Source organism: Columba livia, chromosome 6, assembly GCF_036013475.1.
Source record: "Columba livia isolate bColLiv1 breed racing homer chromosome 6, bColLiv1.pat.W.v2, whole genome shotgun sequence".
NCBI classification, from domain to species: Eukaryota; Metazoa; Chordata; class Aves; order Columbiformes; family Columbidae; genus Columba; species Columba livia.
The window spans coordinates 5,307,267-5,323,952 of record NC_088607.1 but is presented as its reverse complement, the minus strand read 5'-3'; the positions used below and the strand labels follow the sequence as shown (position 1 = coordinate 5,323,952).

The window sequence follows — 16,686 nt, the reverse complement described above, 5'->3', positions numbered from 1 at the left end:
GCCCGGCCCGCTCCGGGCTCCGCTCCCAGCCCGCCCAGCCCCCGGGCCGCACCGTGGGAGAGGTTGCCGGTGTCGCTCTTGCAGTAGCCACAGCGGTAGCCATCCTCTCCGCCGAAGTACTCGACGATGCTCGGAGAGCTGTCGGCCGCCGCCATCTCCGCCCCGCTGACCCGCCGCCCGGCTCAGGACAGCAGCCTCCCCGCCGCTCCCCACCGCACCCCGGGGCGCCCGGAAACAGGCGCTGCCGCCGCCATCTTTGCTACGGGCAAAGCACCGGCAGCGCCCACAGGAAACGGCGGCCCCGCCATGTTCACTACTGGTTCCCCATCTTTAGTGCGGGCGGCCGCGCTCCCTCACCCCGGCTCCCGATCCCGCCACCGCCGCCCGGCCGGTCCCTCCTCCGCCCACTTACCGGCGGAGACCTTCCCGCGCTCCGAGGCGCAGTACCCGCAGCGGTAGCCCTCCTTCCAGCCCTTGTACTCCACCACGGCGGCAGCCATGGCGTCCGGGGCCCCACCGCGTCCTGCCCGCCCCCCAGCGCCCCGCCCGCGGGAACACGGAGCTCCAGCTTCGATGTAAATGACGAAAAATGATCAAATTCACAGCCTGACCTCACGTTAGCATCCCGAGAAACGTGCTCTAACAGGGGCGCTAGCAGCAGGACGGGTCACTTGGTACCCACCACCCCAGCTGCTCGCTCAGAAGCCCTAATTATGATAAAAGGAAGGAATCCTAAAAAATCCAGAAATATTTTCTGGAAATGGAGGTAGAATTTATTAATTTTGAAGAAAATACTTCCATGGCCTAGTATAGCTGTCCTGCTTAAGTTACAAAACCAAATACACGTGATGGACTTAAGAAAAAAGAAAAGGGGAAAAGGAATTTTTATCTGTAATTAAGATTAAATTTCCAAAGCCAAAATTGATTGCCAGAAGAGTGAGAAAGACAATATTAAACTTCTCCTGCAGCACCCAAGATCATTTAGATAATCTTATCACAGCAGAGGTGGTTAATCAGGTATTAATAAATTCCCCTTGCAGGCTGCCATAGGGGAGAGACAAGGGGTGAAAGGAGGGGGACAGCATCTCCTTTTTATCAAAGCTTGTAAGTATCAGTAAATTATATAAAGTAGTAAACATAGCCATAGTAAATAGAAAATACACGGTAATAACCTTGTGACACGTATAAACAAGACGGCTTATATAAAAGCGCTCAGATGTTCCAATAAAAATAAATTTAATTTTACAATATATACATATAAAATTCTTTCTGAAGAAAACATTTTAAAATTTTTTAAGGCACCTAGAGGGAAAGAAAAAAAATAGAGAAGACAATCAGACAATATGCATTAAGATTTGGAACTTACCAAACAACTGTGACAATAAAGTAATTCAGTCTTATCTTTTAAAGCACTTTAGAGGGAACCAGAGTGTCTTCCCCTCCCCTTCTCCCCTAAGTCCTTCAGGCTGATGTATTCAACTCATGAACTGTCAGTAGGTTTAAAAAACAAGAAAAAGTACAAAAACTAAGCTGTTTCTTCACTGCATTACATCCCTAGTATATATTTCCAAAAATTATCCCAAGCATATCACTTAACAGACCATCAAATGTAAAAATAAAGGGTTTTTTTTCAGTGAATTACTGAAGACTAGATGACATTTTGTTCCATGAAGAGATCAAGACTATAGAAATGTTGCAGACCTTACACAGTTATCCTGCTTATAGCTTTTCTACATTTACAAGTCACAGGTGGTTTCCCTGCAGCAATTCCACATGCATAAGGAACTCATACACTGTATCCTTATTTAGCTTGATTTATTAAAAGAACTTACTGTAAGTATTAAGCTATCTCCATGTCATCTTCATTTCCATCATCAGGAGGGCTAATCATGGGTTCTGTTATTTCATATGTTTCTACGATCTCCTGGTGAGAGATGACAAGAGTATTTAAGTTACAAGAGCTCAATTATTGTAATTTAATTGCAGTTACCACCAGGTAAGGAATAAAGTTTCTCATATTAAAGCACTATTTCAAATCACCAAGTTTCTTCTGCACATTCTGAGTGAGGGATAAAGGAGAAGAGCTGTGTGTGGTAAAAACTACTTTTTGTCTAAGATTTATTAGAAACAGCAAGCAATGAGGAAATTGTACTGAGAACTTCCCCACTAGAAGCAAGTATCTTATAGAAGGGAAGAAACAGACTCCAGACTTACACCATCCTCATATAAAAATGTAAAAGCAAGTCACTGCACAGCTTAAAAGCACTTAAACTGACCAGGCTTCAAGGATCGAAGATGAAATCTCTATCCCAACTGTCAGTTTTCTTGCAGCTAAAAGCATTTGTTAGATTTGTGATTGTTCTGGAATCCATAAAATTAAATGAAATTATAATGTACACGGGAACGCTTGCCCTCATCACAGTACTTAACAGCACAGCTCTCAGATTTATTCTTAAACTTAAGGAAAAAACAAATAATCAAAAGTATCAAGCTCTCTCTATTATACCTTCCATTCTTGCTGGTTCAGAGATATGACAATCTGGTTCCGCGCTCCAGCACCACGGTCGTTCTCTCTTCCCTCGCTGTCTTTTGAAGGCTCTGTTCAAAGTAGAGATATTTTTATAGTCTTTACACTTTCAAAGTCCATTTCCTTCAAGAATACAAAAGCTTCACCAAGAGCAAACCAATTATACCTGCTCCAGCAAGCCAGGCTCTATCAACAGCCTGTACCATATGCTTAAGAAATTTCTTCGGTCTTACCTCCTAAAAATTTAGAAACTTACATTTTTCAGAGTCTCAGAAGGACATAGGTATTTAATCCTTTCAGAAATCCCACCAAAGTCTTAATCCTGTTGATATCCCATGGGGATGAAAGCCAAACACCTCACACACAGGATGGTGTTTCCTTTTCAATTCGGAACGTGCAGCCCTTCCCAGCTCACACAAAGGAGACTACTTGCACCTCAAAATATATCTTCTAAGTGTAACATTGTTCATGTACTTATTAGCAAAAATATCTCTTAAAAGGAAAGGTAATAACTTTTTACTTCTATTAATATAATTTGTATGAATCAGCATAATGGCCTTTTCCCGTATTTTGATACGTAAAAAGACTCGATCTTCCAGTTCCTCTCATTAATCTCTTTACACCTTCAGTTACATTCACTGCATATCCCCGAATCTCTACTCCTGTAGTGAAAAATACACCTCAAACTTTGTGAACATGTAAAACGGAGCTACTCCTCAATGTTATAACAAAAAACAATGATAGTATTTTAAAGCTAGATTTTACCTATTATTGGCAGTTTATCATCATCCAACTTTAATCTTGCAAAACCATCCTAAAAGACAGCAGGATTTAAAGTTTCAGAAATTAGAACTAATTAGGATAATGCACTGAGATTTCATATATTTAATATATTACATCATCATAAACAGGTAGATATATTGATAAATAATCTTAATTGGCATATCAAATAAGAAAAGTTATTTAAATATAGCACTTTATTCATAAAGAATGCAGCTGATATAGGGCAGTTGGTAACTGATGGATTTTTTTAAATTGATTTATTAAAAATAGTTATTATTCATTATACATACTTGAGTCAACCCTTCACAATCACATCACTATTCACTATAAGCCTGCATTTAGTCAAAATATAAGTTTTACCCTTTTCCCAAATTCATTTGTTGGACAAATTAAGTACAGTTTGAAGTGCAAATCTACAAATTCAAAGAGAATAGAAAACACTGCATTGACAGACTTTCCTACAACCTCAATAACTCTCTATAACCTAAAATAATGTGAGCTAGAATCACTGTTTGAAAAGTCTATTGACAACCAATAAAACAATAGTGAAATTTTTGCTGCAGTAGAAAAAGCTAATTAAAAAATTAGTTTGCCAACTCCGTTTTCTTTTTTATTCAATTACCATAGAAAACGAATTCCTGATATTTAAATGCTAATCTGTCAATATGAAAGTCATAAAACAAATCAGTATTTCCCGACAATTCCAATATCTAAAATAAGATTTCAAGAACATGTCACGCCTTACCCTTATAATGAAGGACACATGAAAGATGTTTTCCACAGTGCGTGCAAAAGAGTTTGGATCTATCACAAGGTCAAAGAAGGAAATAGGTGTATCGGCTAGAGATGAAAAAATGGGTTTGTTAATAAAACCATCAAGTGGTATCGTATACACAGAGCTAATACACATAAACACAAACTTAAGGAAGTCACTGGTGGCTTTTCAAAGCTAACAATGTTTATGTCAATTTAGTTACAGTGCTGAATTCCCACTTGCCTACAGAAAGAAACAAAGTTTCAAGAGAGTATTATCTTCTTCTCCTCTTTTGCCACATGTAAACACATAGGCAGCCACTCCTCGCTTTCTAAAAAGTGCCAGGCTCCAATAAGAGGGAGAGGGTAGGATTTAAACTTACTTTTCTAACAGAAACTGAGCAGTGTTCGTAAAAAAACACATAGTATATATCCTTCAACATAAAGATTTCTACTTGCTAACTCCACTTGTTTTCTCTAGTTCAGTCACTCTTAACTGTAAAAGATTAAGAGTATCCATTTTCTCAAATCAATGCTTTAAAAGCTTAACTGAATCATACTTACGATCATTTTTAAAATGGGTTTGCAATAATCCCAAAATCCTCTCTACTTCTTTTTCTGTAGCTTCCTGATGAGACTCTTCCATTTTTTTTAACTGGAAAAAGAAACATTTTCACCTCAAACAATCACCGTTTTAAAACAAGAATAACAAAAGGGCCTTTTAAAACCACGTAAAATAAATTTTTCTCTCTATGCCTCACATGCACAGTTACAGACACACACAAGCATGAGACAACTGACAAAGTGCTTTAGCAATTAATTCCCATATTACAATATCAAATTGAAAGGTCTGTTTACTGAAGAAGTTTATTTGTAAGAGTAAAAGGGCAGTTCATTAAGATCATATAATCATAGAACAGTTTGGGTTGGAAGGGAGCAGGGCCATGAGCAGGGACATCTTCACCAGCTCAGGTTGCTCAGAGCCCCGTCCAGCCTGGCCTGGGATGTCTCCAGGGATGGTTCATCCACAGCTGCTCTGAGCAGCCCGTTTCAGGGCCTCACCACCCTCATGGGGAAGAATTTCTTCCTTATATCTAAGGTAAATCTCCCCTCTTCCAGTTCAAAGTCATTACCCCTTGTCCTATCAATACACGCCCTTGTAAAAAGTCCCTCTCCAGCTTTTTTGTAGGCCCCCTTTAGGGCCTGGAAGGCTGCTGTAAGGTCTCCCAAGAGCCTTCTCCAGGCTGAAAAACCCCAACTCTCAGCCTGTCTTCAGAGGAGAAGGCTCCAGCCATCTGATCATCTTCACAGCCTCCTCTGGACTTGCTCCAACAGGTCCATGTCCTTCTGATGCTGGGGACTCCAGAGCTGGACACAGCATTGCAGGTGGGGGTCTCATCAGAGCAGAGTATCACCAGGGGCAGAATCACCTCCCTTGACCTGCTGGTTATGCTTCTCTTGATGCAGCCCAGGCCACGGTTGGCTTTCTGGGCTGCAAGCACACACTGTTGGGTCATGTTGAGCTTCTCATCAACCAACACCTCCAAGTCCTTCTCCTCAAGGCTGCTCTCAATCCATTCTCCACCCAGCCTGTGTTTGTGCTTGGGATTGCCGCAACCCATGTGCAGGACCTTGCACTTGGCTTTGTTGAAATTCACAAGGTTTGCACAAACACACCTCTCCAACTTGTTAAGGTCCCTCTGGACAGCATCTCTTCCCTTCAGCCTGTTGCCTGCACCACACAGCTTGGTGTCACTGGCCAACTTGCAGAGGGTGCACTCCATCCCACCGTCCATGTCACCGACAAGGCTGTTAAACAACACCGGTCCCAGCACTGACCCCTGAGGAACACCGCTCGTCACTGGTCTCCACAAGGACGTCGAGCCGTTGGCAGCAACTCTGGGAGTGAGCATCCACCCAACTCCTTATCCACCATCCTTCCATCCATCCATCAAATCCATGTCTCTCCAATTTAGACACAAGGCCACCATGTGGGGCAGAGTCAAATCCTTTGCACAAGTCCAGGCAGACGATGTCAGTTACTCTTCCCGTATCCACCAATGCTGTAACCCCATCGTAGAAGGCCACCCAGTTTAACAAGCACGATTTGCCCTTAACGAAGCCACGTTGCTTTCATTCTCCCAGTCCCTGCCTTTGCCTTCTGCAACTCAGGCAGTGCACCTAGAGCTCCTGTCAGTGAAGATCTTTAACTATTTTTCAGGAAAGGAACCCAAGTTTACACGGAAGAACTGTCATGGCATGAAGTTTAACATGGTCAAAGGACACACTTATTGTCATTTTACAGATTTGTTCATGATCTCTAAAGCAGGGTACCCCAAATCATCCTTCAAGTACTGTAACCAGCAGAGTAGCAAATTCACTTTTCAAGTACAGTCTTCAGTAAGCTGTTTGCTGTTGCCATGAACCACCACTTTCCCTTTGACCACCTCACAATAAAGCAAGTTACAGAAACTTTCACAGAGCACTATGTGTCTAACACAGGTTAACAACCATGCTGATCATCAGCGTTAACCTGAGCAACCCACAAAGACCCATCACTCACTTCTGGAAGCAACTCTCTCAAACTCTCCAGCTCCTCTTCTTCCCACTCCAAACTCTATCTGAATCATTTCTATCACTGTTTGGATTATTATGAAGTAGGCTGTATTTAAAAAGACACACACAACGTTTCACCTCTATGTACTGGCATTATCAACCAGAGGTTCCCCATAACAATGTGGTTTACTTTTCCAAAGTTTCAAATATAAGCCTCACAGTATTCTCAGGCTTTTGCCTTTCTGCCAGAATAGAACAGAAAGAAGAAGGAAACAGTAAACACGGAAAATAACGTATAAGTGAGCTAATTAGCTTGCTGCTGTTAACCACACTTCTGTGCAAATGCCACACACTGTTAGACGTTTTTTAAATAAAATTTGAAAACACACTAATTTAAATAAGTGGGGTTTTTTGTTTCTTTTCAAAGCAATCAACAGAGCAAATAAGCCAATTTGAACTTGAAAAATCAGACTGTAAAACCTATTTCTGAACTTGAAATCAGTCTGGGCATCGTATTTCCTTCCATTCAGTGAAATACTGCAGTCCACACAAAACTAATCAAGAAGCCTACTAATCAACTCTCAGTCCTTTAGTACTACTCAAGTCGTAACCACAAAACCCAAACCACCATGAACAGAAAGATTTAAAAGCCACTTGTAATAACTATGCCATTACAAATCACCGAAAAAGGTAACGCTTCACAAACCTGGGCAGGCATTGCCCGTTTTTCTTGTCCTCCTGGAGCCTTTTTCTGCCTTTCGATCCGTTGCCTTGGTACAGGAGGTTCAGACTTGAAAGATCCCAACCTAACCAAGAGAAAAAGAACATATATATGGAAATATGTTTTATATTGTATGCTAAAAAAAACCCTAGATACCGAGCAGTTGATCTCCTGATAGAAGAGCAAAGTAATGACTCATGTCTAAAAATAAAACATTCAGAGATTTTGGTAAACAACCATCCCCAAAAGTCGCTCCCAATTTATGTTGGCAGCCTCATACCAGATTGTCAACAGGATGTATAAAATTTGATGCAATTATTCCAATTCTTTTTGTTTAAACTGAAAACTTTAAATCTACTTTTCTTAAAACTACTTAGGAAATGAAGCAGAGTATACGGTTTATACTCTCCTATATCTCCATTTCTATTTGTTACATTTCTCTGCCTGAAGACTCTCTCCATACGATATTTATTTCTTTTTCATCTATTGTTTAGTTTCTGTAAGGTCAGGTTTGCAATAAGCTTTTTTTTTTTAATAAAATAAAACACAATAAATTTGAAAAGATAGTCAATTAATAGAACATTCAGTACACTAAGAGATCCAAAGTTTCTCATTAAACAACATGAGCGTAATATACCTGTTAGATTTAGGCACTTTCTGGAAGTGCTTACCTCTCTCCATTGACTATATAAGGAACTTAGGTTCCTAACTTTTGTTGCCTTGAATCTCCAGCAAGTTAGATGCCTAAAGGAGAGAGTGTGAATTGAGACTCAATTCAAGTTAGTTCAGCAGGCACCCAAAAATTCTGCAGTACATATCTTTCCCTATCTTGAGTGAGTTGCAACTGCTCAACTTCAGAAGTCACAGACTGACCGTGAAAAAAACCCCACAACTCAAGCCTCACATAAGAATAGATGGAGTAGTTCTTTTCCCAAGCTGAGCACTACGCTTTATTATTTAAAATTAACATTTTGCTAATATTCACACATCTTCCGTCAAAAGAAGCCCATCATTACTTAAGGTGTCAAAATGCAACTAATGAGAAAAAAAGAAGTCTTTCTCACAATCAGTTTTGTCTTAAGATTATAAAAAAATATTGGAAAATAGACTTATCATAGACTTATCAGCTAAAGCTTACAGCTTGAAAGTGTAAACACAAGTTTGAAATATGTGAATTAGCTATCCAACATCAAATATCAGGTATTGTATGATCAAGTTGTTACATCCAGCAACTTTCTTACAGTGATATTTACGTGGGAGTGGAACAAGTATAAATGCACAGACAACTCAACAACAGTCTATCAGCTCTACTCTTGATAATATAATTTAACTAGATCCTGCTATTGCCAGCTGACTTCATGAGAGATTTAAATTGGAGCATCATCTATAAACCACACAGTTAAGGGCCATTTGACAGTAGATAAAAAGGCTCCACCTAAATGGGTTGTCTACACATCGGGAGAGATGACGCTGATTCTACATCAGGCCACTTCCCAGTAACCAGGTGGTTTTTTTTCTGAAGGCAGAGCCAGAAAACAAGACTCTAAAAGACAACCCATTAACACAGACATAGGAGAACTGTTGGTCTCTTCACGATAATACAATCATCAGGTAAAAGATATAGACCTTGAGAAACTGACCTTCCACAACTGTTTAGGAAATAATAAAACAAAAGGTTCCTTTATTCATTATTCTGGCTGCAGATTGTACAGGGAGAGAAAGATGAGGGAAGAGTCAGCTTTTAAAGAAAGGAGGATTACGTCTACTGGTTTTGGTCTGAAACGGGTCAATCAAGAACACCTTGCTATCACTACTAGATCCAAGCAATATTATTTTGTAAGTTAAGACACATCAAAATCAAAGACAAAGATATTATGAAGTATTTTGTAGTCAAGGAGTTCATTGCACCATAAGAACAGATACCACACAGAAGTTCTTGTTGACAGTTTGTGACCCAAGATTAAACTCTATTCAAGCTCAGGGCATTAAAGAATCAAATAAGGCCATTAGCTTGTGCTGTAGCATATACTATTTCCTTAAATAAACTTACATATAGTGAAAAGAAGGTGCTCTTCTGAAGTACTTTTCTGTTTCTTCTCCCAGCTTATGCCAGGCATTACTGGGTAAATAGCCACCTGAAATGCCCTCAGAATCGCTATCATTTTCGTCCACTTCTATGCGATTTATACCCATGAAGGTTAGCTACAAAAGAAAAAAGCTTCAATAAAAATTCACTTAAAGATCAGTAGATACATGAATGGTGAAACACTGTATTATGGTGTTTGTCTTGCTAGATTAATATTTAATATCACTGCATAAGGACCTGAAGATACCGTGTGACGATAAAGACACTCACAGACTTGTGTTCAACAAGCAATGATTAAAAGAGCTAGAGGTAAATAAAACCACCTATATTCCAATATTCTGTATTTCAATTATGCATGAATTATTACTGAAATTGCACTGTAAAGCTAAGATGTCGCACAGTTTCTGAACCCTCTCAAATATCAAAGAAGAACTTACTTGGTCTAACCCTACATCCACCAATACAGACTTCCTCAGGAAAAAATTCAATAGAACAACTGAACTTGATGGGTTTTTTTATATCGCAGAGCTCTAGACTGGACCAAAGACTCAGAATCCTTATTAGTCTACTCTAACATAAGAGAAAATTTTCAGAAGGAAAAGGAAGTCTGTTCAAAGCTATTCTGAACTGACTCTTCCACCCACAGTACAAAGGGACAAACATGTCAAGACTAAAGCAGGCAAGTACTCCAAAATCCCATTTCATGTCAGTTACACAGTGTGGAGAACTTCATTCAAAAACTTATAAAGCAGTAGACAGGATAAAGAAAATACTTAACTGCTGGGAATCTACAAAATAGTGAGTTAAAAAAAAAGTGCACAAGACTACCTTAATGGCACAAACTGACTAAACTGTGACAAAGCAGCAACGCAACACCAAGGAGGGTCGTCTGCATTTTGAGTTAATATTCCTCTATGGAGGAAAATTAACTGTCCTCTAGTATTGGAAACATTTATATAGTTTTAAACAATTAACAACACTAACATAAAAGTTAATCAAATAAATTTATAAGAAGAGTTAAATTCAATCAGAACTGCACCGTACTGCCAGACAATGAGGCTTTTACTTTATGATTCTGTAACAAATAGGACAAACCTCTAGCAAAATTGTTGGCAAATTCAGCCTAGAACTTACCAAGTCCTCTGCAAATGCTAGTGAGTCAAATGCTGTCATCTCAGAATGCAACTCATTGGCCTTCTCCTTCCCTAGATTTGATGCTAAGACAAGAAACTGGGCATCCAACGCAGCCTCTCGTGCACAGGAAACTGTTACAGAAAAGATTTGGGGTTAATAATATGAAATTGTCAAAAAATGCAATAATAAAATTCAGCATATATCCTGACTATAGAGCTTTGTAAATCATTTTATTGCAATGACCTCTAACACAATTCCTGACAATATCTGCATTAAAAAAAACAGAGAGAGAAAACGAGAGGACAACACTGACAAAGGCAAGCATGGAAAAATAACATTGTCTTAAAGAATAAAATGCATCTTTCATTGACATGTTTTCCATCTCTCCAAGCAAAATGAAACCCTCTACACCAATATCTTTTACATATACGACTTACGCATATTGTTCTACAGTGTCGAGATAAAGCAAGGGGTATTGCTAAGTGCAAATAAACACTAATTGTATTTATTATATTATTATGTATAGATCCTTATTCAAACAATTCCTCTTCAACTGAACATATCTGTTTCAAGTTATACTTTAATAATTCTCATAAAGTACTTGGACCTCAACTTCATTCTCTTGCCCTTTTTTGTTTATAAGGCATTATCACCTCACACTTGGACAACTGTCAAACACCTCTAATAAGGATCAAAGAATTGGTTTTACCTCCACTAAAAAGTTTATTGGCTTCTTCCAAAGCTTCTGTCAGTCTGTTGCTTTTTGAACTCAGCATATCCTCACGATTTTCTGGGGGAGGAAAGGACACAAATGAAATCCTAAATTACTTAAATATTGAAGCATCAAGAAATACATACTTACACCTTAATCAAAAGTGGCTGGTTCATAGCCCATCACACAAAGAAAAATACGGAATACAGTTACAGTACATTAATTGCAAGACTATGTAGACTCCAGTTTTATTAATGTTTATGGATTAACTCAGTTTGAAGAGGTAATTTTCCATTTACTTCAATGGAATAAGATTTATATGGTTTCAGTAAAATATGCATATCTGCACAAAGGCAACTATCAGATACCATTGTTTTCTGCATGTTGCCATACCCCAAAGTCATTAAAGATTTTCATTAAAGAAGCAAATAACCCCCCAAAAACGCCTGCTTGGTGATTTCCGAGGATCAGCATGTCAAACACGGTCAGTTACATGTAACAGTTGGTATACGTATGATTTAACAAGGCTTTCAGATGTCCAATTCTGAACAGCTACTCACAGCACTGCTTTTAAGGATAAACCCCATCCCCAATGCACTGACACACCACTGCTGTTTTCATCCATAAACTGTGTTGTATTCTCTTGTAAAACAACCCTACGAATTTACCAAGCATGCAGAAAACAACCAACACCACAGGTTGCTTAGTGAAACCACCATTGTTATGCTTTCATGAGAAAAACAGCACACTCCGAACATACATGGGGGAAGTACTGACACATTTATCTAGAGAGGTGCTAAAACTCCCATAGCACTTTCTGTAAAGCCTAAGAATAACTTCCTGGTCCAGATATTGGTACCTGCAGTTTCAAGACCAATAGCTTCCCTGCATCAATGCAGTCACACACATTACATGCAAGCAAATCTCTCACAACCTTCCTAACCCTGGGCATGCAAATGCTTCCAGGGAGCCAAATTTCAACCTAACTACAGACTCAAAATTTCAGCAGCCCAGGGAACTTGGGAGTTCCCGCAAAAACTTGAAGAGTTCCTCAAACAATAAGGCCAGGCCACCAGCCTGGCACCAAAACAACACAATCATAGAATCGCTTTGGTTGGAAAAGACCTTTAAGATCATTGAGTTCAACTGTCAAGTCCACCACTAACCCTTGTCCCTAAGAACCTCATCTCTGCATCTTTTAAACCTCTCCAGGGATGGTGACTCCACCGCTGTCCTGGGCAGCCTGTTCCAATGCCTGACAACCCTTGCTGGGAAGAATTTTTTCCTATTTTCCATTCTAACCCTCCACTGGTGCAACTTGAGTCTGTTTCCTCTCCTCCTGTCGCTTGTTACCTGGGGGCAGAGCCCAACCCCCTCCATGCTCCAAGCTCCTTTCAGGCAGTTCAGAGATCAGAAGGTCTCCCCTCAGCTCCTGTTCTCCAGCTGAACCCCCCAGGTCCCTCAGCCGCTCCCATCACACTTGTGCTCCAGCCCCTCACCAGCTCCGTTCCCTTCTCTCAGCTCGCTCCAGCACCTCAAGGGCTTTCTTGTCGTTGCCCAAAACTAACCCCAGGACTGGAGGTTTGGCTTCCCCAGTGCCCAGTGCAGGGGGACAAACACTGCTCTGGTCCTGCTGGCCACACTATTTCTCACAACAAGCCCCAGCATCTACTCGCAGCCCCCATTTCCCCGACACACACACACATCCCCGCCGGAGAACGGCGCCCGGGACCGGGCACAGGCCGCTCCTGAGGGCGCAGCCGCTCCCGGACTTACGCTGCACGTTGTAGATGAGCTCCCGGTACTGGTTCCGGATCATCCTCCTGCTGCGCTCATCGCCGACGCCCCCGGCGCTCTCCGGCTGCCCGGGCTTGTCTCCCGCCGTCTCCGGCTCCTCTCCCTCCTCCCCGGAGGCCGGCGGGCGCGGGCGGCTCGACAGCCGCTGCTGCCGGTGCTGGGGCACGGCGCCGTTGCGGGAGGTGGACGGCAGCGAGAGGCGGCCGCGCTCCGCGCCCTGCGGCGAGGAGGGGAAGGAGGAGAAGGAGGAATCGCCGTTTCCACTCGTCTCCGACATCGCTGCTCAGCGCCTCGGCCCTTCACCAGCCGCCGCAGCAGAGGCGCGGGGAGGCCGCCGCCCGGGCAGCCCGGCCCCGCGCAAGGCGCCCTTGGAGGCGCCGTTACCGGTCGCGACGGCGGCCCGAGAGGGCCAAACCCGCGGGGAGGAACGGGGCGGAGCGGGGCGGAGCGGAGCGGGGCGGGGCGGGGCCGCCAGAGCGGGCGCTGTCGCGGTTGCCACCCCGCGAGGTCGCTGCCGGGGCGGGAGGAGAGCGGAGGCCGCGGGGAGTGCGTGGGTGCGGTCGCTCCGGCCGGCGGGAGGCGGCGCGGGGGTGGCGGCCGCTCGCTGCGGTACCGGCCGCTCGCTGAGATACTGGCGGCCCCGCTGCGGTACCGGCCGCTCGCTGCGGTACCGGCCGCTCGCTGCGGTACCGGTCGCTCGCTGAGATACCGGCGGCCCCGCTGCGGTACCGGCCGCTCGCTGCGGTACCGGCGGCCCCGCTGAGATACCGGCTACTCGCTGCGGTACCGGCGGCCTCGTACCGGCCCGGGAAGGCAGGAACCGCGGCCACCAGCGCTCGCAGGCGCTGGGCTCGTCCCAAAATAACCTGTGCCTACATTTCGAATAAATCCCCGAAAATCGGCCGCTCTCGCACACCCGAGGCGTGACTGTTTACCTCTTGGATTAAGCGAGGGGTTTTTATCCGCTTTTAAAAAGTTGAGCAGAAAAGCCTATCTTTGTTAATGACCGTGAAACTGACGATAACAAATCTTTAATCTGCTTTTCATCTTCTCTCACATCTGAGGAGCAGAAGAGGTGAAAATTAGAGACGAAGGGATGATACACTTGACTGAGCATTTCTAATGCATATGTTTCTGTGTAATATGTATGGATTAATAGCTAAGCAGGGACCTGCACTCTGGCAAATAAAGGAACATCTTCCAATTGACTTTTCTTTTGCTGTTAATGTGTGTTCATATAACAAGCTACGGAAATAATGCATTCAAGGCATAATGAACAGTAACATTGGAGATTTTCAAATTTGGGAATCATCTTTCATGTCATTGATACAGAATGAAATATACATTGTATTACAGAAAAGGCATTGGGTTGAAGTATTCTGTAGTTCTAACAGAAAATAAAGGTCGTTTTATTAAGGGGGCAGATCGTTAACAAAAAACGTGTCGTTACTTGCACTGATGAATCCCAGATTTTTTAAAAGAACACATAAAATAGCTGAGATTTCCATCCCCATTTCAGGTCTCATATATGCAAAACATTATTCTCATTGAAATGAGAAGACTCACATAGAGGTATCCTAAGTATTTCAAGTTTATCAGCAGAGATGCACTGTGTACATATTTCACCATTAATTCTTTGGCTTCCTCTAGAGAGCAGAAGTGCACGTGAAGTTTCTGGCATTTAGGAGAGGATCTCCAACTGAATTCTGATTTTTGACGTGCATACTTTGTATACACCGTGATACACAGCAGCTCATATGGGTACAGCATTTCAGCAGGTCATAGGTGGTCTCCATTGTCATCAGATACAGAAAAATAATGGGTTTTTTTACAGTACTGAGATGTGAATTACCAATGGTGTCGACTGTGCATCTCTTATATCTCTAGAGCTGCCCAGTGTGCTGGTGCTCATCAAGACCAAATAAACTGTGGATCGGCCACCATTCGATTTAATATCATATCTAATCATATATCCAGATCTAGAAGATTGACCTCCTCGTGTGAAGACCCCAAACCTGCCAGCAGATGTTCCTACGCATGGAAAAATACATGTTTTTAAATGAAACAGCTTAGTCACTGCCCAGGAGTGTTGCATAAACTCTTTGGATTTCTCTTGAATACACCAAAATAAATGCTATTATTCCAGACAAAGAGATAAAGGAAGAAATTAACTGTCTGAGAACATTGCTGCACGGGACCTGTAGCCCTGTAGTGGCTGTTCCTGACATAAAGATAATCCCGGTAGCCTGAAATGGGCCTGGACTAATTGAAAACACCAGAAACAAAACATCTGAGATGTCACACTTGCCACTTGCTTGCTCTGCAAGCAAACACAGCTAAGGGAATTCATTTAAATGAGTGCAGCTAACTTGAAAAATCGTAGCAATGTGGAAGTGTGAGTTCATATACTTGGTTCTTGCAGAAGTTTTTATTTCTGTATTTACAGATAATCCCATGGGAGGTAAAAATCTTGCACCAGATATTTTTTCAGCGGAGTGGTTAAGGTTACAGCCCATCAAATCACAGTATATGGTCTGCTGGTCGAAGGTATTTTCAAAGGAATATGAAATCACAATTATTAATAGAACTATGAAAAAAACCTGAGGCCCAATTGGATGGGATGTCAGGGAAAAAGACCCTGTCAGATCAAACCCAGGAACTCTTTCTTTTTAATGACTTTGAAGGTTTCATTAAGTGAAAGACTGAAACAAGGTTGCTACAACAACATGTGGAAGTCATGCTGATGGAGACTAAAGTGCTCAGAACCTTCCACTTTTTCCCTACAGTCACACAGCAATTTAGTTTAGGAAAATAATAATCATTTAAAAAAAAAATCTTTGCAAGAAGGAACAGGAAATATATACAAACGTCAATGATGCCTCAGAGCGGAGAAGAGCCAGAGAGCTGCTGCCTTGCTGGTCCAGCCAGTACATTTCTAATGGAGGAACAAAGCAAATGCAGAACAACGTCAGGTTTTTGCAAAAGCAAAAGCCAATTAGTGCTCTGTAGAGCTGTGCCCATATTTTGCATAGCTGCGTGGCAATTTTTTGGACATGGAAACTTTAATAAGCAGATAATTCCTGAATTCCAAGAAAATTCACAGAAATTCGCTTTTCTTTATAGCGATCTCTAGAAGTTATTGCCCATTAGACATTGCCAGCACCATGCAAACAATTGACCTCAGCACTCCTGTGATGGGTTTAATCCTGTCACACAAGCATTTCTTCATATCTTGTGCTGATGTGAATATAATTTCATTACATGTGTTTAAAGGCTGGTAACACACAACCTATTGTGAAAGAAATAAGTTTTTACTCGCTGGAATAATGTGTTACAAGGGAGGCTTTTCCAAAAATACCATGTAACTAAAAACGTGTTTTACTTAAAAGTCAATTCTATGATTGGTGCGGGTTTCTTCTTCCAGTGACACGTGCTTTGGGGGTTTAGAGATAAGACAACTCTGTACTGAAGTGGCATGTTTTATTTTTTCCTGAAAGGCTCACAGATATAACACTGACTTCAACCACCACATTTGGAGTGGGCTGAAGGATCTGTCTCATCCATCATGAAAAGAAACAAGCTGCTTTCCCTCTTTTCTGACCCTGTGGGCAAGAGCA

At 42.0% G+C, this 16,686-nt stretch overlaps 2 protein-coding genes across 7 annotated transcripts in view; both read right to left on the bottom strand.

Moving 5' to 3' along the window:
- ATE1 (arginyltransferase 1) overlaps positions 1-553 on the bottom strand; it is an 85,799-nt gene extending 85,246 nt beyond the window's left edge. For 3 of the 5 annotated variants that reach the window (XM_065066840.1, XM_065066841.1, XM_065066846.1), the window contains exon 1: positions 53-277. In XM_065066840.1, the coding sequence (XP_064922912.1) occupies positions 53-155 (103 nt within the window). In that variant the 5' untranslated portion in view covers positions 156-277. Of the gene's footprint in view, positions 1-52; positions 278-412 lie in introns of those variants that run through there. The other 2 variants (XM_065066843.1, XM_065066844.1) reach the window with 1 other exon arrangement.
- Positions 554-1,219: 666 nt separating this feature from the next.
- Positions 1,220-13,493, bottom strand: NSMCE4A (NSE4 homolog A, SMC5-SMC6 complex component). Of its 2 annotated transcripts, none has more exons than XM_021291992.2 (11): positions 13,049-13,493; positions 11,270-11,350; positions 10,561-10,691; positions 9,391-9,542; positions 7,326-7,425; positions 4,628-4,718; positions 4,056-4,150; positions 3,293-3,341; positions 2,507-2,598; positions 1,833-1,924; positions 1,220-1,487 (listed from the first exon to the last, which is right to left on the bottom strand). In XM_021291992.2, the coding sequence occupies exons 1-10, from the start codon at positions 13,344-13,346 to the stop codon at positions 1,841-1,843; spliced, it is 1,173 nt and encodes a 390-aa protein (XP_021147667.2). In that variant the 5' UTR covers positions 13,347-13,493; the 3' UTR covers positions 1,220-1,487; positions 1,833-1,840. The 2 variants fall into 2 exon arrangements, with proteins under 2 accessions (XP_021147667.2, XP_005505828.2); XM_005505771.3 differs by having other exon boundaries at positions 1,220-1,302.
- Between the last annotated feature and the right edge of the window lie 3,193 nt (positions 13,494-16,686).

What these genes read in the sequence shown, in the direction of transcription:
- NSMCE4A (XM_021291992.2), bottom strand. Translation starts at nt 13,346, where the DNA reads ATGTCGGAGACGAGTGGAAACGGCGATTCCTCCTTCTCCTCCTTCCCC. An exon ending in ATGTGTCCTTCATTATAAGG is followed by an intron (nt 3,342 to 4,055) that starts GTAAGGCGTGAC and finishes GCTGTCTTTTAG; the next exon opens with GATGGTTTTGCAAGATTAAA. An exon ending in TGATAAACTGCCAATAATAG is followed by an intron (nt 2,599 to 3,292) that starts GTAAAATCTAGC and finishes TACTTTGAACAG; the next exon opens with AGCCTTCAAAAGACAGCGAG.